Source organism: Capra hircus, chromosome 18, assembly GCF_001704415.2.
Source record: "Capra hircus breed San Clemente chromosome 18, ASM170441v1, whole genome shotgun sequence".
In the NCBI taxonomy this organism is placed as follows: domain Eukaryota; kingdom Metazoa; phylum Chordata; class Mammalia; order Artiodactyla; family Bovidae; genus Capra; species Capra hircus.
In genome coordinates this window covers 41,190,703-41,217,551 of record NC_030825.1, presented here as the reverse complement: position 1 = coordinate 41,217,551, position 26,849 = coordinate 41,190,703, and the positions used below count along the sequence as shown (strand labels likewise).

The 26,849-nt window shown below is 40.9% G+C and overlaps 1 protein-coding gene across 1 annotated transcript in view; it reads right to left on the bottom strand.

Moving 5' to 3' along the window:
• HYDIN (HYDIN, axonemal central pair apparatus protein) overlaps positions 1-26,849 on the bottom strand; it is a 346,678-nt gene that overhangs the window by 147,144 nt on the left and 172,685 nt on the right. The window contains 4 exon segments of the mRNA XM_018063160.1: positions 256-399; positions 7,904-8,047; positions 10,169-10,442; positions 14,658-14,896. Coding sequence (XP_017918649.1) covers positions 256-399; positions 7,904-8,047; positions 10,169-10,442; positions 14,658-14,896 — 801 coding nt within the window.

Here is a 26,849-nt window from a genome sequence, read left to right as displayed (position 1 = left end):
TGCTGGGAAGTTACTGTTTTCTAAAGATCAGCTTCATCATCACAGGCAGGAAAGGAAGGATCAAAATAGAGAGTGAGAAGTTCTTACATCATTAATAATAGCTTTCTTACCAACTGAAACCTAAATTTGACTCATTTTAGAGTTTTCCTCTCTGTTTCCAAGATTCTTTACACTTTTTTCTGGACTGAAACTTGGCAGTGCACTGATACTGTTCTCTTTCTTTATCACACACATGGCTCCCCGCTGTCTAGTTACCTCAGGAGTTGAGGGCAGTAGGGATTTATCAGTCTCGCAGATAAAGAAGGGTCCACCTGTGGAGAGCAGCACATTCACAGGCAGTGTGGAAATGTTCTTTATGGCCAAGGGCTGGTATTCAGGTTCTAGGATAGTGTTCGGTTTCTGCAAAAAATAAAAATAAAAAAAGAGGAAACAAACCACAGTAAGCCTTTAGCAACAAAGGTCTGATATTCACTGTTAACACCTGATTTAGCCTTCTCTCTGTTTATATCTATGGATGTATGGATTTATATTATCTCCATCTATCCACCCATCTATCTAAATACAGGTAACATGTATCTATATATTACATAGATTCATGTCTCAGTGGTCTACTATACATTAACAAGGGATTGATATAGATAAAAATACAGGTATAGAATTGTCTATGTATGTATGTATGTATCTATCTGTCTCACTAGAAATGATCCTACGTTAAGCCAGAAAATACAGATTAGATTGTCTTACTTCCTTGTTACCTGGTTAAAAAAAACCCTATATAAGCCATGCCTCTGAATAGAACTACTACTACAGAAGCTTCCACAGCATCATAAAACAAAAGTTTAAAAAGTTAGTGGTATCTTAAGGAAGAATCCATGCACCACTATCATGAATAAAACATTTTTTCCTTACACAATATTTTTTTTAATACTTAAAACACCCAACTTGCAAATATACTCACCTTGCTATATCAGAAATGCTCATAACTGTTTTCTATAAATTTTCCTGATAACACTGGGAGAGGTGATTTAGAAGCACCTTTCACTCTGTTAGATCAAATTTCATTTTTCAACTCGAGAAAGCATCAGAAATGGATCTTGAACTGGAAGTTTCTGTTCAGACTGCAGTTTTCTCCTTCTGACTCTGGGATCCATATTATTCCTTGCACATCTTGGAAAGGGGGTCCTTTAATATCAGTAGGAGGGGACCGGAAACCTCAGTCTCTGGCCTCCAACGACAAGCTCCCTTTCACTCCCTGTCTCCTCCAACAACTCCAGCTTATTTTCCCCAGGCCTCAGTGTTTTGATTTGCTTTTTCTCTTGTTCGAATTTAAGGTAAATTCTCCCGATTCCATGCTTTTCTCTGTTTCTGCTCCTTTGCCCAGCATAGTCTTTCCTCTACTGGGCTTTCTGAGGGAGCTAGGGTGACCAGTGTCCATGATGTCTTAGTCAGTTCAGGCTGCTGGAATGAATATCACAGACTGGGTGGTTTAAGTCGGCAGCCATTGATGTCTAATAGTTCTGGAGGCTAGCCAGGCCAAGATCAAGGTGCCAGCACATCCAGTGTCTGGAGGGAGCCCATTTCTCGGTTTGCAGACGGCCGTCTCCTCACTGTGTCCTCCCATGGCTGAGAGCGAGATCGTCTCCCTTGTCTCTTCTTATAAGGGCACTAATTCCACTCATGAGGGCTCCACCTCCACGATCTTATACCCTCAAAGCCCACTTACAACACTATATAAGGAATTAGGGTATCAACATATGAATTTTGGGGGGACACAATGTTCAGTCCATAAAGTTGGCTTGAGCCTTCTGCCTCAATTGCATCCCACTAGCCCTTTGCGGATGCCAGACATTCCTTCAGTGTTCAAACCTCCCAAGAGAAGCTGCCACTGTTTCTCTCCCTCTACCATGGTGACATGGGTCCTGGGTTCACTGTGCACTCGCAGACTGCATCTTACAAGTTGGGGAGGGATGGAGCAGCACCTTGGACCTTCCCCCCGGCCTGCTGTGTCACTGCAGGTAGCTTGGAAGAGAAAAAGCCATACTCGGTTGTTTTGGCAAGAGGCCATTTAGAGGACAGTGATGAGAAAGAGTCGATGCACGGAGAACCTGCTCTATTTTAAAATGACCCCTTCTGGCTTGTTTGTCTCGCCAAATATCAGCAGACAGGATTTGCTGCTGGACTTCATGAAGCAAACTTGACTGCTAGTTTCAAATGACCTTTTCAATTCCACAGAGATGTGGTGTCATCTCTGTGGCTTATGAACAGTACAACAGTTACACAGTAGATCAAAACTGAGGAAACGGTTACAGACAAATTCTTCTCATAGGCAGGCTTGGTATCATTATAGTCTAATGGGCTAAATCAGATACACTGCCTTGAGCCAAAAACAAGGAGACAAGAATGGATAACTGGGTATTATGCAATTCAACCTGAATACCAAGACCTAACAGGTCTTCTGCACATCCTGGGTAATGAAGTCACACTTCTTCATTGCCCCTGATATGGATTCAATGTGAGCAGGAAATGAACAATGAAAAATACAGTAGTAGGGCAGATTGCAAACTTGTGACATTTGGGAGGAAGTAGAGAAAGGCAAAAACGAACAGGGCCTTATGACTCAATTCATTTCTTAGTTCAACAAGTTACTGTCACATTCAAAATATTTGCTGTTTTATTCCAGTGATAAATCTAAACAAAAGACATTTAAACAGGAATATGCATTAACTAAAAACAAGGCTTAAGAAAATAAAGAAAAGGAACACTATCCACACATGTTTATGCACTTTGGAAAAAATAATCTAATAAGCAGCTAAGCTGCATACACTGCAATGTCTTGCACAGAATAACTATTCAATAAATCCTCACTGAATTTTCTCTGAATGGCTACATTTACAGAAAATATGATGCCACCAAATTTGGCGCAGCTGTCACCAGTAAATATCCTTCCTGATTACTTTAAAACAGGAAGAATTTAAAACAGCAATGAAAACTTGATAGCTGCAGCAGGAATTCTTGTAGTATTTTCTTTGTGTCTCAGGGAGACTGTCAAGTCAGTTTTAGTTCAGCTCAGTCGCTCAGTCGTGTCCGACTCTTTGCGACCCCATGGACCGACTCTTTGCAATACCATGGACCCACTCTTTGCGACACCATGGACTGTAGCACGCCAGGCTTTCCTGTCCATCACCATCTCCTGTTCCTTGCCCAAACTCCAGTCCGTCGAGTCCGTGATGCCATCAAACCATCTCATCCTCTGTCATCACCCTCTTCTCCTGCCTTCAATCTTTCCCAGCATCAAGGTCTTTTCCAATGAGTCAGTTCTTCACAGCAGGTGGCCAAAGTATTGAAACTTCAGCATCAGTCTTTCCAATAAATATTCAGGACTGATTTCTTTTAGGATTGACTGGTTTGACCACCGTTTAGTCCAAGGGACTCTCCAGAGTCTTCTCCAACACCACAGTTCAAAAGCATCAATTCTTCAGTGCTCAGCTTTCTTTATGGTCCAGCTCTAACATTCATACATGACTACTGGAAAAGCAATAGCTTTGACTAGATGGATCTAGTCAAGTCTTTGATCTTGGTCAGCAAAGTAATGTTCCTGCTTTTTAATACACTCTCTAGGTTGGTCATAGCTTTCCTTCCAAGGAGCAAGCATCTTTTAATTTCATGGCTGTAGTCACCATCTGCAGTGATTTTGGGGCCCAAGAAAATAAAGTCACTCACTGTTTCCATTGCTTCCCCATCTATTTGCCATGAAGTGATGGGACCAGATGCCATGATCTTAAGTTTTCTGAATGTTGAGTTTTAAGCCAACTTTTTCACTCTCTTCTTTCACTTTCATCAAGAGGCTCTTTAGTTTCTCTTTGCTTTCTGTCCTAAGGGTGATGTCATCTGCATATCTGAGGTTATTGATATTTTTCGGGCAATCTTGATTCCAGCTTGTGCTTCATCCAGCCTGGCATTTTGCATGATCTACTCTGCATATAAGTTAAATAAGCAGGGTGACAATACATAGCCTTGATGTACTCCTTTCCCAATTTGGAACCAGTCTGTTGTTGCATGTCAGGTTCTAACTGTTGCTTCTTGACCTGCATATAGATTTCTCAGGAGGCAAATAAAGTGGTCTGGTATTCCCATCTCTTGAAGAATTTTCCACAGTTTGTTGTAATCCACACAGTCAAAGGCTTTGGCATAGTCAATACAGCAGAAGTAGATGTTTTTCTGGAACTCTCTTACTTTTTCTATGATCCAACAGATGTTGGCAATTTAATCTCTGGTTCTGCCTTTTCTAAATCCAGCTTGAATATCTGGCAGTTCTAGATTCACATACTGTTGAAGCCTAGCTTGGAGAAATTTGAGCATTACTTTGCTAGCATGTAAGATAAGTGCAATTGTGCAGTAGTTTGAACATTCCTTGGCATTACCTTTCTTTGGGATTGGAATGAAAACCGACCTTTTCCAGTCCTGTGGCCACTGCTGAGTTTTCCAAATTTGCTGGCATTTTGAGTGCAGCACTTTCACAGCATCATCTTTTAGAATTTGAAATCGCTCAGCTGGAATTCCATCACCTCCAGTAGCTTTGTTCATAGTGATGCTTCCTAAGACCCACTTGACTTTGCACTCCAGGATATCTGGCTCTAGGTGAGTGATCATACCATCGTGGTTATCTGGGTCATAAAGATCTTTTTTGTATAGTTCTGTGTATTCTTGCCACCTCTTCTTAATATCTTCTGCTTCTGTTAGGTCTGTAGCATTTCTGTCCTTTATTGTGCCCATTTTTGCATGAAATGTTCCCTTGCTTGGTATCTCTAATTTTCTTGAAGAGATCTCTAGTCTTTCCTAATCTTTTGTTTTCCTCTATTTCTTTCACTGAGGGAGGCTTTCTTATCTCTCATTGCTATTCTTTGGAACTTTGCATTCAAATGTGTGTATGTTTCCTTTTCTCCTTTGCCTTTTGCTTCTTTTCTCAGCTATTTGTAAGGCTTCCTCAGACAACCATTTTGCCTTTTTGCATTTCTTTTTCTTGGGGATACACAGCCTCCTATACAATGTCATGAACCTCCGCCCACAGTTCTTTAGGCACTCTGTCTGTCAGAACTAATCCCTTGAATCTATTTGTCACTTCCACTATATAATCATTAGGGATTTGATTTAGGTCATATCTGAATGGTCTAGTAGTTTTCCCTACTTTCTTCAATTTAAGTCTGAATATGGCAATAATGAGTTCATGATCTGAGTCACAGTCAGCTTCCAGTCTTGTTTTTGCTGACTGTACAGAGCTTTTCCATCTCCGGCTGCAAAGAATATAATCAATCTGATTTTGGTATTGACTATCTGGTGATGTCCACATGTAGAATCATCTCTTGTGTTGTTGGAAGACGGTGTTTGCTTTGAACAGGGCATTCTCTTGGCAAAACTCTGTTAGCCTTTTCCCTGCTTCATTTTGTATTCCAAGGCCAAACTTGCCTGTTATTTCAGGTATCTCTTGATACCAAGTCAGTTTAGGATCCTGTAACTGAAACCGCAATCCCACTTCTTCTTCATTCTCTACCAGTCTGTGAAATGTTAGAGTTTTTGCTTGTGTCTAAGTGCTGACACATGATTTGTTGACTTGAATTGAATTGTGTTAATACATCTCATCGTGCATACTAGCCAATAAGCTCTCTTATTCATCTCCTGGCAGAGCACCTTATCCATGGTGGGTGTTCAACAGGTATTTATTTAATATGAACAATCTTACAGAGCACACTACTAGAACAAATGATTCTGAACACTCTCCTTCAAGCCTCTGTTAATAAAAGGAATCCCGGTTGGTTCCCTCACGACCTGGGTAGACACTACCACACCCAAACCTTTCGTGTGACAGCACAGATCATACCTGTGGGAATCTTCCTTAAGGCTTGGTCTTCCCTGTTGACTGTGAGGTTCATCAGGGAGGGACTACTCACTGTTGTATTTCTATGACCCAACACAGGGCCTGGCACACAGTAGGTCTGGATACATATTCCACTCAGCGGCCTGTTTCAATGAATACATCTGACCATGTCAATCCCTTCCCCAAAGCCCTCCAATGGTCACCCGGAGCAAAACCCAAAGTTCACAACACATGTCCCAGTCGTGCCACACACATCTGACCCCTGCCCACTTCTCCAGATGGACTTCACTGTCATTCTTGGCATAATTTTGGGGGCTCCAAAATCACTGCAGATGGTGACTGCAGCCATGAAATTAAAAGACGCTTACTCCTTGGAAGAAAAGTTATAACCAACCTAGATAGCATATTCAAAAGCAGAGACATTACTTTGTCGACTAAGGTCCATCTAGTGAAGGCTATGGTTTTCCCTGTGGTCATGTATGGATGTGAGAGTTGGACTGTGAAGAAGGCTGAGCACCGAAGAATTGATGCTTTTGAACTGTGGTGCTGGAGAAGACTCTTGAGAGTCCCTTGGACTGCAAGGAGATCCAACCAGTCCATTCTGAAGGAGATCAACCCTGGGATTTCTTTGGAAGGAATGATGCTAAAGCTGAAACTCCAGTACTTTGGCCACCTCATGCGAAGAGTTGACTCATTGGAAAAGACTCTGATGCTGGGAGGGATTGGGGGCAGGAGGAGAAGGGGACGACCGAGGATGAGATGGCTGGATGGCATCATGGACTCAATGAACACAAGTCTGAGTGAACTCCGGGAGTTGGTGATGGACAGGGAGGCCTGGCGTGCTGCGATTCACAAAGAGTTGGACACGACTGAGTGACTGAACTGAACTGAACTGACGGTGGACTTCCAGCTTTTTTATGTTGACCAAGCTCTTTCCTGACTCAGGCCCTTTGCATGTGCTGTTCTTTACAATTCTCTCCCCATCTCTCATCACCAGACTGCTGTTTTTCAAGTTCCAACTTGAGGTGTTTGCTCAAGGAAGTCATCTGTGACCTCATGCACAAATAAGGTCATGTCTCCTGACACATGCTCTCACTGCGCCTTGTGTCTTTTCTCCATAGTACTGTTTGGGACTGCCATTTAAGCAATTACATTTTCATAGTTGGTTTACAGTCTGTAGCCTCAACCAGTGTCTCAGCTTTGACTATGTCAGATTTTCAGCACCAACACAGCCCTCAACTCAGAGATGCTCCACACATACCTGTTTTGAATAGTAAATAATTTTCTGCTGGAAACCTGCCTAGGAGTAGGCTGAGTCCTGCTGTGATATCTCCCTCTCCTCGCAACCATGCCTGCCCCCTGCCCTGAGCAGCAATCTCTTCCTTGTCCTGGGCCTCCTCCACTTACTGCTCACTCTTAATGGCACATGAAGTCTTACACAGGTATAAGCACATGAATTAAAGAATGTGAATCAAATAGTTTAAGTCAGTGATTTTCAAGCAGTATTAGGTGACCGATAAAATAGCTTGTCTCTCAGTTTCCTCCTGTATATCACAGGAAAGATATCAGACTTTCCCACATAGATTGTTGTGAGGGACAACTGGGAAATGTGTGTAATGAATGGCTCGATGCCCAGTACATACCAATCAAAAATGGGTGGCTATTCTAACTGGTTACTGTAATTATCAAAAATTCTTCTCCAACCATTTCTGTACTATGATGTCAATTTTACCTATGTAGAAAAAATGATGGACTGAAGTGCATTTTCAGTGCACAGAATATCCCTTCATTTTGGTCTTATACATCAGAAATGATGGAAATAGAATTTCCATGGCAATTCACCTTTCAAAGGAATGTAGGCTTAGATTAGGAATTTTTAGTTGAATGTGTACTGGCCTCTGAAGTTGAAAAAACACTTGTAGGGTGTGGGTCTAACAGGATTCCCATTGATTTAGCTTCCTACATGAAAGTGTGAACATGTGGACCCCTGGCTGGAGAGTGCCCGGCCCTCCGCTGCACAGCCTCACTGACCTTCTCCAGTCGGTAAACGAGCTGCTTGGTGGAGAGCTGGATGAACGGCGCCACAAACTCACAGATGATGTTCACGGTCATCACCAGGCTCTTCCCCTTTTGTGTCCCAATGATGGTGTGGCACACCAGCTTTTCTTTGACTACCTGTTGACAAGATATACCAGCATTTGTGGACCCTCCATAGTTCAGGAAACTTAATTCTCAACCATCAGCTGCTGCTACTGCTAAGTCACCTCAGTGGTGTCCGACTCTGTGTGACCCCATAGACGGCAGCCCACCAGGCTCCACTGTCCCTGGGATTCTCCAGGCAGGAACACTGGAGTGGGTTGCCATTTCCTTCTCCAATGCATGAAAGTAAAAAGTGAAAGTGAAGTCGCTCAGTCGTGTCCAACTCTTAGCAACCCCATGGACTGCAGCCTACCAGGCTCCTCTGTCCATGGGATTTTCCAGGCAAGAGTACTGGAGTGGGGTGCCATTGCCTTCTCCAACCATCAGCAAACATTCTTAACTACTTGCCTGGGGACACCAGGGAAGAGCAGTTTTCTGAGCAGTGCATGTCAGGGAGGGGTCTCTCACAGTTAAAGTCTCATTGGTTAGATACAGCCAGGGTGGATCCTGTGTCTACTTCTGACTGTCCCTGAGGGCACAATCAATTTACATCCGGTTCATCCAGTATGTTTATGGAAGATCTATTATGCATTGGAGCTGTTAGGGACTGGATACACAAAACAGTGATGGACGAGGCAGATAAAGATCCTTCACGGGCTATCACTGTGCTGTACACCTGAAGCTAACACAACATTGTAAATCAACTACACTTCAGTTAAAAAAAATCTTCACAGGCTTAGAGTTCAATGGTAGTTACACAATTTCTTACCAAGCTAGCTGGAAACTGACTGGAAGAACTTTGCCTTACCTATTTGAATATTTAAAAATCATATATGGTAATAATACGTCTTTGGACCCAAGAAGCCTAGATTTTTATAAAGTAGAAAGGAATTTGTGTCATGAATAGCCTTTATTGAAGACTGGCTAAGGTTTCAGATGTTAATGAATTCAAGACTCATCTCACTTATGTAGCAGAACTTGGAAGAACATTCAGCGAAGCTTTTAGTAAGGCTATACCTGAATTCAGAACCCCAGTAGCTCAGATTTAATGGCTTTAAAAATAGTCAGCGCCTGATAATGACACTGTAAACCTGTTCCTGCAATGGGCTGTCAGTGTTGAGCTGAGGGGCTGCATTCTATTCATCTTTGCATCCCCAGTGCCTACTGTGGTGTCTGTCGTGTGTACATACTCAGTGAAAGGTGGCTGAATTCCGCAATAACAGAGAGAAAGAACACATTATACACGCCACCATGGGAAATAACTGTCTTTTAAAAATTGAAGATGTGTTTTACCTGAAAATATTCTGTGAAGAAACAATTTAAGTGAAACAAAGTGACCTTGTGACCCCAGAGTAGCTAAGCAGTGGACCAGATTTCCCACCTCATCTGCTAGGAGACAGCTTATTACTGTTTCCTTTTCCATGAGGAGAAAGTTCAGCATCGCATCCTAATTCGGTAACATGAGCAGAAGCTCAGGTAACCACCGTTTCTCATTCACAAAGTCCGTCTTTGTGAAGAGGCTTATAAATGATTTCAGATTTTTATGTTTTTGATGGTTTCTAACCTCCATGAGGTGATAAGAATAAACAGACACATGGTTCGATCTGCCTAAATGTCTTTAGCAGAATGGTGATAATGTGAATAATAGCAGAACATCAGAGCTGAAGATAAATGCGGCTGTTTTATCCTTACATAAAAGGTGATGATTATAAATGTGAATCTTTCAACTCAGGCTGAGAGGAAAGGAAGTGAAGACATTCCAATACCTGGATAGGAGAGGCAGCCAAGAGTGACTATAAAAACATTTTAAAAAATAAATATTAAGTGAATACTGCTAAGTGTTAATAAGGGACTTAGCTTTGGCTGAACACTGGTTGTCCTTCTACCAGAGACCTACTGGCTTTGTTGACTCTGGGGATGAGAACCTGCTTTAAATGGCATTTTAAGATTGGGTTCACGGCAGCTGGAGAAACAAATGGAAAACTCCACAGTGCTGAACCTTGAACGGAATGGGTGCTGCCATGGTAACACAGTGCTAGTATGCAGTCCTTGAGAAACCATAGCCTTCCTTCAGATAAATGTCAAGAGACTCACCTAAGAAACAGAGCAAAGATTTATTTAGGAGCATAACAGCTCCTAAACACGGCGTCCTCTTACCCTGGGAGTGGAAGAATAGCCTTCGAGTATCACATCGATCGTCTGGCCTGGGGACAGCTCCATCCTGACAGGGTGGAGCTGAAACACGGGGCCATGAGGCTCCCTGGGTGCCTGGCAGCACTGGACCTGGGGCTGGCTCTTAGCATGATCCTTCTTGGCCCGTTTCCTCTTGCTCAACTTTTCTCGGGGACAGAAATCTTCATTCATCCAGAATAACTGTTGGGACCGACGTCCCTTGTTGGTCAACTTGAAGTGGTAGTAATAGGTGTCCAGGCTGGAAAACAGAAGGGAGGGATTCACAGGACTTCCCTGTGGGTTGCTCTGTTCAGCTCTACACCCTTGGGATTTATCCCTCCAGAAGTACTTAAAAAGTGAGCAAAAAAATAGACATCAGTATTTTTTTTTTTTTGGTAACGTAGAAAGGCTAAGTTCAGTCGCTCAGTCGTGTCCGACTCTTTGCGACCCCATGAATTGCAGCACACCAGGCCTCCCTGTCCATCACCAACTCCCGGAGTTCACTCAGACTCACGTCCATCAAGTCTGTGATGCCATCCAGCCATCTCATCCTCGGTCGTCCCCTTCTCCTCCTGCCCTCAATCCCTCCCAGCATCAGAGTCTTTTCCAATGAGTCAACTCTTCGCATGAGGTGGCCAAAGGACTGGAGTTTCAGCTTTAGCATCATTCCTTCCAAAGAAAGGCTAACCAGTGATGCTATTAGGAGCTGCCACAGTAGCAGGACGATGCAGCACCTACTCATAGGGTCATTAGTAGTCCCTGAGTTGACATCACCAGGGAAGGGGTTGTGGAAAGTGGCTCTGTCCTCAGTCTTTCTCATCAGGAGAAGCCACCACAGAACACAAAGACACAGATCATGTGGAAACCACTTTCATTTGCAAGAAACCGTTCTGAGGAGTGAAAGTAAAATGCCTCCTGGAGGAGAAGCTTATTTCAAATTGTGTTGAGAAAACTTCTAGTGACCAGTAAAATGCCTTGTGATGGACTCAATTTGAAGGGAAGTTCAAAGAGAAAAAAAACATGCTCTAAGCCTTACAGTCAAGGAGATTGTAATAGATTAGAACACCAGCCAGCCTGGTCATTTTTCTTAGACTCACGTGCTTTAAAGATGCTACTATTCCATTCACTTATTCATTCATCTGTTCCACAAATAAAGTACCTCTTTATTGTCTGGTTTTTTTGTGAGCTACAGGGATTTATAAGATCTTGGAGGTGGTTTATATGTGGTTTTGAGTGTTTTTTTTTTTTAACTGATTATAAGCTTATTTTAAAATATTCTTTTCGGGGAAAAACTCATCTCAGGACTTTTTAAATTTATTTTTAATTTTGAGGGACTTTCAGTTTTCATCTCATCTGTCCCTTCTTTGGAAAGATGTCATATCTAATAAGCAAGCTGAACCTTGATAAAAAATGAGTGCCAGTTGTCAGGTACAACCATTTTTACCTAAATATATGTCCAACAGGGCTTCCTCATTGGAGTCTTTACTTTGTAGTTAGACTTCATGGCTAAAAGTACACTTTTGGGGAAATAACAAGTAATAAATACCATAAACTAGGTAGGGTCTCTGTCACTTATTCACAGTATATCTTTTAACCATCACAGCAACCCTGTAATAATAAGTATATTTACTCCCATTTTATTGACGAAGAAATAGAAGCTCTGAAAACTGAAAGTTGTTGTTCAAAAATATGCCATCAGAAAAGGTGGCATCTGGATATTTCTTTAGATCTCATGCCCCAAAAGTTGGCAAATGTTTCCAGTAAGGGACTGAATAATAAATATTTTAGACCTTGTGGGCCTTGTGGTCCATTACAACTACTCTACTCTCCACTGCAGTGTCAAAGAAGCCGTAGAAGATACATGTACATGAATAGCCATGGCTGTGTTCCAATAACACTATTTTTTAAAATTTATGTTTAATCTGAGGATAATTGCTTTACAATGTTATGTTGGTTTCTGCTATATGACAACACGCATCAGCCATAGTATACATACGTCCCCTCCCTCCTGAGCCTCCCTCTCAGCCCCCACCCCATCCCATCCCACTAGGTGGTCACAGAGCACTGGGGTGAGCTTCCTGCATTGTACAGCATCTTCCCACCAGCCAGCTGTCTCACATATGGTATTGAATGTGTTTCAATACTACTCTTCCACTTTGTCCCACCCTCTCCTTCTCCCACTATGTCCACAAGTCTGTTCTCTATATCTGCTTCTCTATTTCTGCCCTGAAAATATGTCCAATAACACTTTATCTACAGAAACAGGCAATGGGCTGTAGTTTTCCCACCTTTGCTTTTGATGACTCTTCTGCAGATTGCTGGCATCAAGATTTTATGTCAAAGAGAAGGACAGTAGAGTTTAGGCAGAGCAGAAATTGGCACTTAAAAGCTACAGGTTGCTTCTCTTTTCATAGAAAACTATCAGCTAACCCTCCAATTCTAGGCAAGTGTCAGAATATCTTTTGGGGCTCAGTTCATTTCAGTCACTCAGTCATGTCCAACTCCTTGTGACCCCATAGACTACAGCATGCCAGGCTTCCCTGTCCTTCACCAACTCCTGGAGCTTGCTCAAACTCATGTCCATCGAGTTGGTGACACCATTCAACCATCTCATTCTCTGTCATCCCCTTCTTGCACCTTCAATCTTTCCCAGCATCAGGGTCTTTTCCAATGAGTCAGTTCTTCACATCAGGTGGCCAAAGTACTGGGTTTCAGCTTCAGCATCAGTTCTTCCAATGAATATTCAGGACTGATTTCCTTTAGGATGGAATGGTTGGATCTCCTTGCAGTCCAAGGGACTCTCAGGAGTCTTCTCCAACACCACAGTTCAAAAGCATCAATTCTTCAGCGCTCAGCTTTCTTTATAGTCCAACTCTCACATCTATACATAACTACTGTAAAAACCATAGCTTTGACTAGACAGATCTTTGTCAGTCAAGTAATGTCTCTGCTTTTTAATATGCTGTCTAGGTTGGTCATAGTTTTTCTTCTAAGAAGCAAGTGTTTTTCTACTTCATGGCTGCAATTACCATCTGCAGTGATTTTGGAGCCCAAGAAACTAAAGTTGTCCCTGTTTCCATTGTTTCCCCATCTATTTGCCATGAAGTGATGGGACCGGATGCCATGATCTTAGGTTTTTGAATGTTGAGTTTTAAGCCAGCATTTTCACTCTCCTCTTTCACTTTCATCAAGAGGCTCTTCAGTTCCTCTTTGTTTTCTGCCATAAGGGTGGTGTCATCTGTGGATCTGAGGTTATTGATATTTCTCACAGTAATATTGATTCCAGCTTGTGCTTCATCCAGTCTGGCATTTCTCATGATGTACTCTGCATATAAGTTAAATAAGTAGGGTGACAATATACAGCTTTGATGTACTCCTTTCCCAATTTGGAACCAGTCTGTTGTTCCATGTCTGGTTCTAACTGTTGTTTCTTGACCTGCATACAGATTTCTCAGGTATTTGACACTATTTGTTGATTAAGGAGAACATGTAATTAAGTCTGGTTTGCAGTATAATGTTTTCTATAATTATATCTGAATGCACTTAACAAAGAAATCTGCAAACAGAGGCATGGTACGCAATGACAAAATGCCCTGGCTTATGGTTAATGGACAGGAGGAGATGGCTCCTAATATTATTTTGTCAGGTACACCTTCTCTTAACACAGTGTGTCCATCTTGGTTTCAGGGCATCAGACCAAAAGGCAAGAACATCCCTTTGACATCTGTTCACAGTATTGAAACAAACAGGCACCAATTTAGCTGGCTCCTGAGAGTCAACTAGTGACAACGTATGACTCTTGTGAGGAACCATGAACAAATTCCCACACATACCCTCCATGGTTAATATTGAAACCCCACACATTTTAAGAGTTACATTTACATCATTCTGCTCAGAGGTATCTATTCTGTACCACCTGTTATTTAAATATCTAAGCTCTCTAGCTTTTCCTGAGTGATCAGGTGAAGCCAACCACAATTATTTTGATTGCTGGTGCTATGATAAGGAGGCAAGCAGAGGACATGATACAGGAAAAAATCACTGGCTTTGCAATACCTGAAAAGATACATTTGCAATATATTTTTACCTTCCTAGTTATATTCTATTTATGTTATCACTAGGTTGCATCTTTATTTTCTACTTTCATGGAGAGAAGTTAGCAATGTATTGAAATCAAGGAAGAGAAATCATGGTTGAGATTCTAAATCTGTCACAGAGAATCTACTCTAAGTTTTAGAGAAGAACACCCTTCCTACGAACCATCTCTTCTCTAGCACAGAGGGACACAGCTTGCAGTAACCCAACTAAGACTAGAAAATGTCTCCTTGTGGCTGATGAACCACCTGGAGGAAGGAAAGTGAAGATGAGGAGGCTAGTTCTATTTACTTAAAAATAATTTTCCAAAGTAGAAGTAGTGCTCAGCTTATGCAATATATATGATATGTATAAAAATTGGTCCATGATATTTCTTTACCTAAAGTGTGCTCCCAAATTGAGTTCTGGTGCAAAGGGCTTATCTGAAACAATGGTGGAGCCAACTCCTGAAGCCTGGACAGGAATTCGGTAGGTGTTGCTATTCTCAATGTCCAAAACGACTGTGTCTTTGAATGTCAGTATGTCGTTCAGGTTGGCAGTCAGTGTCAGTTTGACATCACTTTCCGGGGGAACCATGCCTTCCTTGGGCTCAATGGTCCAAAGGGACTTTTTGTGTGCCTGTAAAACAAGACTACAAGTTAACTCTGAAGATATTCTTGGCTTTTCATTCTGCACATGTCAAAGCCCTCCATACTTCAGATGCCTGGTGCTGCAGAATTCAACATCAGAGACAAACATTATTTTTTTGAATCAAAGCAGCTGGGTGTTTGTTGGCTTTTCTTTTTTTCAAAAAGCAATATGATTCTGAAGAGCAAACCTACAATTCTACTTTTGAATGCTCTGTGAAGATCCTTTACATCTTTTTCATAAGATGACAGCTCAGCTCTCTAACAAACTTATACTAATTATCTGCTCTAATCTTCAAATTCTGAGACACCAACAGAAGGTACAAAATCCTTCCTGGAATTTGGAATTTTTAAAAGAAATGTTTTTCAAGTGCAAAGTTTCCGTGATGTCCTAGTAGGGGTGAACAGCTTTCATTAATAAAAACAATGTAAAAATCATCTTGGTTTCTATTATTTCAAAATAATCAATAGAATTTCAAACTTATTTTAAAACATGTTACAGGACTAAATAATAGAGCTGGAAGTGACTCCCACCAATGTGTTCCCTTTCACTGCTTAGATCCTCATAGCTCAGTCTCTCTCCTCCCCAAGGTCTTTGACTGAACAACACTTTGCAATGAAGCTTACGCTTACCGTCACATTTTAAGTTGAGAACCTTCCCCCTCCAGTACTCCTTATACTTTTACCCTGCTCCATTTTTTAACATCTTCTAACATAGGGCATGGCTGACTTATCATTATCCTGCTGTCCTTGCACTACAATATACACCCTCTGTAGAAGGGGTTTTCAGCTCTTTTGTTATAGTTGTTCTTGTATCTATAATAATGCGTGGTACATTTTAGATGCTTAATAAATATTTGTTAGATGAACTCATATATCTGCCTTTTAATCAAATCCTGTGATGTCAGAGAACTCATTTATCAACTAAGGTAACGTATCCCTGTTTTTTAACAATCCATAATATCTGGCATGTCTTCCTTACACTAAGCAGAGACCTGTTTGTTTTTGACCTTCCATATACTGGTATTTGGTCCACTCCCTTGGAGCTAAATAGGACAAATTGAATCTCCCTCTTTTGTTTAACAGCCCTTCAAATTACATCTCCAACTTAAGAAGAAAACCTCTTATGGCTCCAAAGTAAGTTGAAAATTTGGCTAATGTGTCAAATAATAATAATTTTAAAAATGACTCAAGCTATAAGCATCTTATTTAAAAATATAAACTCTGTGTCTTTAGTGTTAATCTACCTTCCTAAGCTGCTTTTAAGACTTTTCTCCTTGTATTTGATTAATTATGGTGCAGTTTCACCACAGTGTGTCCAGTTATGAGTTTATTTGTATATCCTGCTTGGAATTTGCTACCCTTCCAGAATCTGTGGTTTGGTATCTTTATTTCTGAAAAATTCTCAGCAATTATGTGTTTAACTATAGTTTCTGCCTCATTCTTTCTTCTTTCTTTATATTACTCCATTATATGTGGGTATGACTTTCCTAGTGTGTCCTCACAGGCTTCATCTGCATTTTCCATCCTTTCTCCCCCTATGCTTCATTTTGGATGATTTCCTCTGAGCTGTCTTCCAGTTCAATAATTCCTTCTTCAGCTGCATATAATTCACTGCTAAACACATCTAGCATATTTTAATTTCAGTGTTTTTTGAATTCAGTTTTATTATTTACTTTTCTTTTTATACATTTTTCAGCCTTTTGAGATCTTTTAAAATTCTGATTATGACATTCAACTTATTAGCTACTTTTCCTCATCCTTCCCAGTCATCTGCAAATTTGATAAGCAAATTGTTTTATATGTACTTAAAAGCAAATACTTTTTAAGTGCATATAGCAAATACATGCTCAGAGGTTCTGAGGTCCAGATATTGTTCAGGTCAGTCGCTCAGTCGTGTCCGACTCTTTGCGACACGAAAGTGTCCAAAAGCACAGTTTCTGCCCCCAGGAAGCTGATAATACTGACATTCAGAGAGATAACCATGCAAAACAAAAATGCAAGTCAGAAGGAGGCTACAGTGAAAGTGTCTCAGGGAAATATAAAGAACAAGCTGCATTTTTGGAGCAGAAGATATTTAAATTCTTTGTATGATAAATTTCCAGACACATTTTCTTTTCTGTTTACATATGAAATTGAGCTTAATTATCAGAGACTGTGATCCTTAACTATATTATGCCATTGCTTAATAAAATTTAATTTGTTCTACTCTCATTTTACATGTAAACAGTATCTCAAAATTAATACAAAGCACCATATCCCTATTTTGATTGTTATATTATTTAAATTAATTCTAACAGTACTGTTTTGTTTTGAGAAAAAAGTTACTCAGAAATATTTATATGCATAAATATTCATAGAAAATATTTAACAATGACTAACAATGCATTGGGAAAAGGCTGAAAACAGAAAAGATGTAGAGATCATTTCAAAACTTCCAGGATAATAATGGAGTGGCAAAATCAAGCTTTCCACTCCACTGAAGAAGAGTCTGATTATCCCCTCATGAATCTTCCTTGGCTCCCTGTACTCTTCTGAGTAAGGAAGCTCAGAATAAGCTCTCTTTAGAAAAAGCAGACAGAAGAAAACAACAATTTAAAAACAAATGTAAACTATACTCTACGGGCTGGATTCGAGAGAGCATTCCAGTCCAAAGTTATCCTTCCTCTATTTAATGTCTATGGTGTATTTCTCTTCGCAAAAGGAAAAAGAGAAATGTAAAAACACATGTAGCTCCATGAGGGCTGAGGCTCAATGTAAAGTTACAGATTAGAAATCTCCTGGGTTTGGAATAGAGTTGTACTGATTGATGTTCATTGTAAATAAGAAGAATGTATTTTGCAATTTGCAGGCAAGAGTTAGAAATTTCAGTAGGCAGAATCTTGTAGGATGACAGTGCCTTGGAACGTCACCATAATCCACGTCTAGCCCCAGTGTAAACTCAGAGACTGGATTTGGTCAGTGGGCCCTGAATGGTCACCCTCTTGGGAACAGGGTCACAGGTACTTAAATAAGGAGAATCTAATATTTAAACCCAAATGACAACTTCCCAATTAACAGCTGAGGAAAATCCTATTTCACAGGTCAGAATGCTAATTAAATTTTCTCTTGGCTTGAAAGTCTGCATGGGAACTAATAAATTGCATTTAAAAATTCAAATAAATTAAATGAAGCAAAGAAGAACAGTTCTCAAGATTATAAACTGTTTATAAAGATGATGTAGATGAATGATGAGAAAATTTTAATTTTAGTATTAATGGAGATTATAGATTTAACTCTAAGTCATGAGTCCTATTATTTGCAACCTTTTAATATGGGACATCTCTAAAGACATAGATAGAAAAGAAAACAAACATTAAATACCACACTAGATAAACTACTAAGATAAGATATTTGTACTCTAATTATCTCTATTCAGAACACTTGCCAAAAGAAATGCTGATGTTTGTATGACAAACTATTTCTCCAAAATTTTTAAACTTTTCTCCTCATAGTAAATTAGCCCCAGTGAAATACTTTTAATATTAAGAAAATAGTAAGCAAAGTCTGTCTTTCCATAAAATTGACTTGTACTTTTACATAATTTTATCCTAAAATATTAGTAACAAAAATAATAATTCTCATAAATTTAATTTTGGAGATTATAGATCAATTATTACTGGTAAGATAAACTACATGATTGAATATCACTATATTTTGCTCATGTTTTTAAAGAAATAACTTCTTTGCAACTTCTTAATTTATCCATTTTTCAAAAAACAGTGTCTGATAGCCCAGTCACAGCAATGTAGGCTTATTCTAGCATGAACTTCAAAACTCTTACATGTATAACTGATTTACTATGCTGTACAGCAGAAGCTAGACAAGATTAGCAATCAATTACACTCCAATAAATTTTTTTTTTTAAAGAGATAACCAAAAAGGACCTACTGCATAGCGCAGGGAACTATACTCAATGTTATGTGATAATCTATAAAGGAAAAGAATCTAAAATAGAATACACATACACAAACATATACACTTCAAAAAAAAATTTAAGAAAACAAAACAAAACAAAAAACTCATAGCTTCAATCCATTTCCCAGTTCCAAAACCAGTCATATTTGTAGGTATTTGTTACAGCAGCACTCCATTCTCAGCATTAGTATCTGCCTTAGTCAGCTGGGGCTGCTATAACAAAGTACATAGACTGACTGGGTGGCTTATAAACCACCGAAATTTATTTCTCACAATTCCAAAGACTAAATTCAAGATCAGGGTGCCAGTGTGGTTGAGTTCTCCAGAGAGCCCTCTTCCAGACTGAAGACTGTTGGCTTTTCCCTTGTGTCCTCACACAGTAGAGAGAGAGCAGAGGAAGTAGCTCTCTTTTGACCCTTATTAGGGGACTAATCCGGAAAAGGCAATGGCACCCCACTCCAGTACTCTTGCCTAGAATATCCCATGGATGGAGGAGCCGGGTAGGCTGCAGTCCATGGGGTCGCTAAGAGTCGGACACGACTGAGTGACTTCCCTTTCACTTTTCACTTTCATGCATTGGAGAAGGAAATGGCAACCCACTCCAGTGTTCTTGCCTGGAGAATCCCAGGGACCGGGGAGCCTGGTGGGCTGCTGTCTATGGGGTTGCACAGAGTTGGACACGACTGAAGCGACTTAGCAGCAGCAGCAGCAGCAGCAGGGGACTAATCCCATCCTGAGGACTCTTATGATCTCATCTAATCCTAATTACCTCCCAAAGGCCTCACCTCCTAATACCATCACATCAGAGGAGAGAGTTTCAAATATGAATTTTGGAGGAATATGAACATCCAGTCTCTGACATTCTGCCCCAGAGCCCCCAAACCCATGCCGTTCTAATATGCACAATATATCCATTTCATCTAAATAGCCCCCAAAGCACTTGCTTGGTTAACTTGCTTGGTTTCAGAGGTGCACAGCTAGAGAGGAATTTTACCTTAGGATGAATGTACTCTGAGTCTTATTCATACCTGATTTAGTTGATAGTTAGACAAGACTCTGGACCTTAGAGGTGATACTAGAACAAGTTAAGGCTGTTGGGATGGAATGAACTTATTTTTCATGTGAAAAGGACATCAGTTTGGAGGAACCAAGATGGAATGTTATGAACTGAATGTTTTGTGTTTCCCCCTAAATTAATGTTGAGACCCTCTCCTCAGTATGATGGTATCAGGAGGTGGGGCTCATGAACCAGATTACTGTCATCCTTAGAGTCTCGAACCCTGAAGGAGGGCGTGGCAATCCACTCCAGTATTCTTGCCTGGAGAATCCCCATGGACAGAGGAGCCTAGTGGGCTACAGTCTATGGGGTTGCAGAGTCAGACATGACTGAGCAATTAAGCACAGCACAGCACAAGAGTCGTGAAAGATTTACTTCATCTCCTCCACTCTGAGGATACAGTGACAAGTTATGAGTCCCTGGGGTGGAAGAGGGCCCTTGGTAGAACTCAACCACGCTACAGAAATAAATTTTGGTAGTTTATAAGCCATCCAGCCTACTGGTACTTTGTTATAGTAGCCTGAACTAAGACACAGTCCCAAAGTGCAAATACTAATACCTTCTAACATATTGGGCTTCCCTGGTGGCTCAGATGGTAAAGAATCTGCCTGCAATGTGGGAGACCTGGGTTCAATCCCTGGGTTGGGAATATCCCCTGGAGAAGGGAAACCTACTCCAGTACTCTGGCCAGGAGAATTCCATGGACTGTATAGTCCATGGGGTCGCAAAGAGTTGGACATGACTGAGCGACTTTCACTTCTAACATATTAACCATAGGAAATAACACAAAAGTGAGTTAGAAAGAGCTATAAATGCAGATAGATGCTTTTAAATGAGTCATTATAGCTTCACTTCATTGGAGTTTTTATTATTGTACATAGGAGTCTTTGACATATCATTTTCAGTCTGATGTACACAATCAACCAGCTCTTCTTACTTAGAACTACTTGTTTTATGTTCAGTCTTTTGATTCTAGGCTTTTATTTTATTTTGTCAAAGATTTCTTTATCTCTTTAATGAGAAAATTAGTAAAATAATACAGCTGGTTCCAAAGAGAATACAGGGACTTGTTTATATAGCCAGTGAAAGGAAAAATTGCTGAAATACAATTGCTAATAAGTTAGATATTTAATTGCTTGATCTCCTATAGAACAATAAAAAGACAACATTTGATGTAATCTTTCACATTTCTAGAGGTCTTTCAGAATTTTAATGTCCAGATTGACTTTGAAAGACACACAGTAATCTGTTTAGGTGATTATTTTAGATAAAGTAATGTCACTGCTATAAGGGAAAGACCCTTGATACTCAATGGCTTAAAAAAAAAAAGCCATTTATTTTATTATTATTCCTGTTCACATGCATTCCAGTTGCTGGCAGGAGTGAGGATGGGTTTCTGTTCCATTCAGGCATTCAAGGGCCCCAGCTAAATAGACAACGTCATGTTTAATTCACGGCTTCTTTGGCAGTCTGGACACTGACTGAAATCTGCCCAGCCAATAAGAAACAAAGAGAATGGAGGGTCGTAGGCCAAGATTTTATGTACCAAGCCTTGAAGTGGCACAGATCACTTCTGCTCACTTCTACTGGCCAGAGCTCCGTCATGCAGCCACACTTAACTCCAGAAGAGGCTGGGAAACATCACTTGCTCTGGTTCAAGAGGAAAGGAGGACAGGCATAGTGAACTATAAGCCACTGTCTGCTACAGTGACCTTGTGGGTTCAGCCTACTGTCATATTCTTAGCTCTTCCCCAACTGCCTTAGATTGTAGATTTTGGAAGGTGAAGAGTTCACTCCACCAGAACACAGAAGTAGAAGCATCACATTTCAACTTCTCTGGGAATTTCAGGCCTGGAGTTCACATCTATCTGCTGTTAAGACAAATACAGGAGCAGCTAGGAGATAAAATAAAAAATGTTCTAGGCAGGCTCATCTCACTCTGATGGCCCCTCTCCCCAAATATGTGGCCTCTGAGCACTCTATTTAGTTTGAGGCTTAGCTTACAATTAAACCATAAATCAATGCCATTTTTGTTCTTCTTTTATCAAAAAAAAAAAACAACACAAATGCCTTTCAGAAGAGGGCATTGTGAATGTCAGCTTTCATGTTCTAACCATTTATTTTCCTCCCCTATCTAGTAACACAGGTCAACCCTCTGTCCACAGTAAAGAGAGGGTGTCACCAGCACAAGCGCTGTTTCAAGTCAGGGGACATTAGTTTTAGATGGATGGGTACCATTTCTATTCTGATTCCTGCTGACACAGGTTGGCTGCTCTGGAAAGAAGACCTGATGTTGCTCTCCAGGGCTGAAGTGGTGAGTTTTCTTTTTGATGAAGCTTATTAATCAATGTTTGGCATAAAACCAGGCAGCAAAGTACATCCTGGAATCCAAGAACAAGTCACAATAAAATGCCTGCTGCTAAGGTATTGGACTGTCCTTATCAAAAGTCAGCCTCTAAACCATGCTCATCTTGTGTCTCTTTGGTATTTGGCTCTTAGGGGTGTCCTTTGTTTTCAGGGAGGACTTGGTCTATGTGACATTTTCTGTTATCAGATGGCAAATCTGACTAAAGAGGGAACCGATGAATGATAATCTTGGCTATGGAGGACACTCTGTAACCCTTTTAAAGGTTCCGATGGCTACAAAGCAGGGTTCTAAAGGAAGAGAGACAATTGTGGTTTGAGCCCCAGGTCTGCCACTTGCCAGCTCTCACACATTGGGCACGTCTCTTCACTGTGTCCAGCCTCAGTTATCCCACCTGTAGCTCATGATACTGATGACAACTTCTGCAAAGAGTTGATGATTAAATGAGGTGATGCACATACAACTCAGAACATTGTCTCACACATAGTAACCCCCTATAAGTAACAGCTACTGTCATCATTTTACCAAGAGCTGAAATGCTCCACATGACATATAATTATGGGCTCAGTAGTATTTCCCATGACATGTATTACCAAACTCATAAAACAAGGATAGATGCTAAGAAGCATTTAACACACAATACTCTTGTCAGAAGAGAAGCATCTCATAAGGGTTCACAGGAGGTGGACATCTAAGATGGCCCCAAGATCTCCATCTGCTGGTGTCCAGTTATCTTCTCCTAGTTATTCAATCAAACACCAATCTTAGCGCTACTATGAAAGGTCCTGAGTCACTTGATGTTAAGGAGGAGAGATTACCCTGTTGGGCCTGACTTAATCAGGAGAGCCCTTAGAAGGGATGGGGTCTTCCTAATGAGGAGATTCTAAGCAGGAGAGGGTCTGTAGGGGCCTCAACAGCTGACAGTGGTCCTTGACTGATAGCCAGCAAGAAAATGGGGCCTCAGTCATTCAACTGCAAGAAAAGAAACTCTGCCAAATCTGAGGGGGCCCAGAATGATTCTTTCCCTCGTCAAACCTCCAGAAGTGAATGCAGATCAGCCAGCAACTCCATCTCAGCCTTCTGAGATCCTAGGAGGAGGATCCAGCCAAGTCATGCCTGGATTTCTGACCCATGGAAACTGAGGTAATACATCTGTGTTGTATTAAGCCACTAAGTCTGTAGTAATTATTTACTTAGCAATAAAAACTAATACAGAGTTTCAAATATTTGTTCCTAAGATGATTGAAAAAAAAAAAAAAGCTTTCCTAAGGCTTCTACCAAAATTTCAGCAATAGTTGCCTCTGTTTCTTCCATGAACTGGGGCTAAAATGCTTCAGTCATTACAGTAGCTCATGGTTGGTATCATATATGCATATGATTGTGCAGAACACAAAAAGTTGTGATCTTTTACATTTCAGAATTCCAGGCCCACTGGTGAGGAGTGTTAATCCCTGCTCCCTGAGGTTACACATAACTAAGGCTAACATTTGCTTTTTATTTGACAACAGGGCATTAGCACACTTCTTAGCCAACACTCAGGTCCCAAGGTAAAGCAGCCAGTGCTTTTATAAGTTACCCTATCGTGTATTTAATATTTTCCACAAAAGACAGAAGTGTTTGCACATGTCGTTTAATCAATAAATGAACGCGCATACACTCAGGCAGACCTTCTATCCTGCAGAGCTAATGACTAGGAAGCTTGAAGTAAACAGCACTGTGCACTTGTCTCCAGAATGACTCGCTTGCCAGTTGAAACCTGGAGGAATTTCCTTCCACGGGATGACAGGACACAAATAACAATGGGAACCAAAGTGCAGAGTGAGGGATTTCTTTGGATTTATACCATTATCTCAGCAGATGATCAATTCTTTGTGGAACAAAACAATGAACAGTCACCAAGGCCTTTCTCTTTTTTTGTCCTCTAAATGGTATCTCTAGCCATATGGTACTCTGCCCTGAAGTGAGTCACTTTGTTGCTTAGAATAATTAACTGAACGTTAGGAAATGAAATACAAAAGAAATGATGACAGAGTTTTATAAGAGAGGCACAGAGGGTCATGATTAAAAAAGAGGGCTTTACAGTCACATGGAGACCGATAGGTCAACTGCAGACTCTGCCAGTTTGTAGCCAGGAGACTCCGTACTAATTTTTAATAAAATGGATGCAGGCACTTTGTCTACCACAGAATAAATACTCAGTAACTTGTGGTTATTAGAAGGTTATCATTCAAAATTTCACGTCCAGTCCTCCTTCCTGTTTGTGCCCCCCACCCCCCCAATCTAACTTGTTGACAGGACTCTCTTTCACAGACCTGATCCTGTGCCTCTCCTACTGGAGATTCTGGATGGCTCTCCAACGTCTGGACTAGTAGTGCTGATTTTTCCCCACTTTGGGAAAACTAGGCTTCCCTGGTGGCTCAGATGGTAAAGCGTCTGCCTACAATGCGGGAGACCGGGGTTCAATCCCTGGGTTGGGAAGCTTTCCTGGAGAAGGAAACAACAACCCACTCCAGTACTCTTGCCTGGAAAATCCCGTGGACAGAGGAGCCAGGTAGGCTACAGTCCATGGGGTCGCAAAGAGTCGGACACAACTGAGTGACTTCACTTTCACTTTGGGAAAACTATGGAATCTCTTCAAAGAAAAATGTGTGCATGCACACACACACCTCCCACATACAAACATACTCTAAATACATATCCAAACTTTACATATAATTTCCAGGGCTCAAGGACCTCCAAACATGGTGGATATTTGTCATCTTTCCTGTTTGAAACAAAGGCACTGTGTGCTAAGTCGCTTCAGTCATGTTTGATTCTGACTGCAGCCCACCAGGCTCCTCTGTCCATGGGATTCTCCAGGCAAGAACACTGGAGTGGGTTGCCATTCCCTCCTCCAGGGGATCTTCCTGACCCAGGGATTGAACTCAGATCTCCTGTATTTGCAGGCCATCTCAGCCACCAGGGAAGTCCAATTTGTTTGAAACAAACGCAGCCTGCAATCAAGACTGGCACATCAGATAGGAGCCTCTGGTATGGAGGATCGGTTTCAAATTCTTTGTTAAGCAGCACTTTTGTAGGCTTACTTCCCAGGCGCTGTCAGTTTTCAACAGGCATCCTTGGCCTCAGCCACACTGGATCTCCCCAGAGGTGCTGCACACCATCACTGCATTTAACTGTGCTGCTCTTTGGAAATGTACACCCCATTTCCCTGTCCTCCTCCTCCTTATCCCTCAACTCTCCACTCGAATGCGTCCATCTATAAACATTTTTAATTTTGTGGGAGAATTAGCTACTTCTTACAGGCTTCCCTGATAGCTCAGTTGGTAAAACATCTGCCTGCAATGCAGGAGACCCTGGTTCGGGAAGATCCGCTGGAGAAGGGAAAGGCTACCCACTTCAGTATTCTTGCCTGGAGAATATAGTCCATGGGGTCGCAACGAGTTGAACACAACTGAGTGACTTTCACTTTACTCACTCACTAGCCACATCTTACACTGTGCTTATATATAACATTGCACACTGTAATACTGTGTCGTTTTTGTAGTCATTTCTTTTTTTGAGATTGCAAATTCTTTGAAGAAAGAGATCATTCTTATGATCTTATGAACTAAGAGATCATTTTTATGTCTCTCCCCTCAATGAGCACAATTAGTCCCAGGTATGGGGAAGATACTAAGAAATACTTGTTAGTCAATAAGTACATGAAAAATGTACAGTATCACCAGTAAGCCAAAGAAACACAAATTTAACTAGCAATATGTTTTTTTTTTTTCCTCATCTACCAGATTTAGCAAACAAAATGACAGCAAGGGTCTGGGACAGGGTAACCTTCTTCAACGCTGAGGGGGGTAGGATATAAACTGGTACAAATTTTCTAGGAGATAATTTCAAAAGACTTACCAAGACTTAGTTACATTCATGTCATTTGATCCAGCAATTGCATTTCTAGGAATTTAGTCTAAGGAAACAGTTAAAGATGGGAACAGCAATTAGGATGTGAACACTGATTACAGTGGTGAAAAGCTGGAAACCACCTATTGGTAGGCGATTAGCTAAGTCAACTGTGGTGAAGCCAAATGATGCAATAAAGTCAGTGACTGTAAATGATCTGTGTAGGAATATTCCTTAATAATTCATGTCAGAAACTGACTATACCACAGTGTTGGATGAAAATAGCTGGTAATGAAACAGTATTGATGGTGGGGGATAGGAATACACAGACAGACACACACAGTACAGTTTTGGAAGATGTACACCAAAATTTGGTGGTTATTGATAGGGTGGCATATGAGTGACTTTTCTTTTATTAACTTCTATTTGTTCTATAAGCATGCTAATTTGTGTAACAGGGAAGACACACTTTTGTGTCTTGAATAAATTACTCATCCTAAAAGGATATGATCACCCTTCTCTTTCAGTTCAGTTCAGTTCAGTCGCTCAGTTGTGTCCGACTCTTTGCGACCCCATGAATCACAGCGCGCCAGGCCTCCCTGTCCACCACCAACTCCTGGAGTTCACTCAGACTCACTTCCATTGAGTCAGTGATGCCATCCAGCCATCCCATCC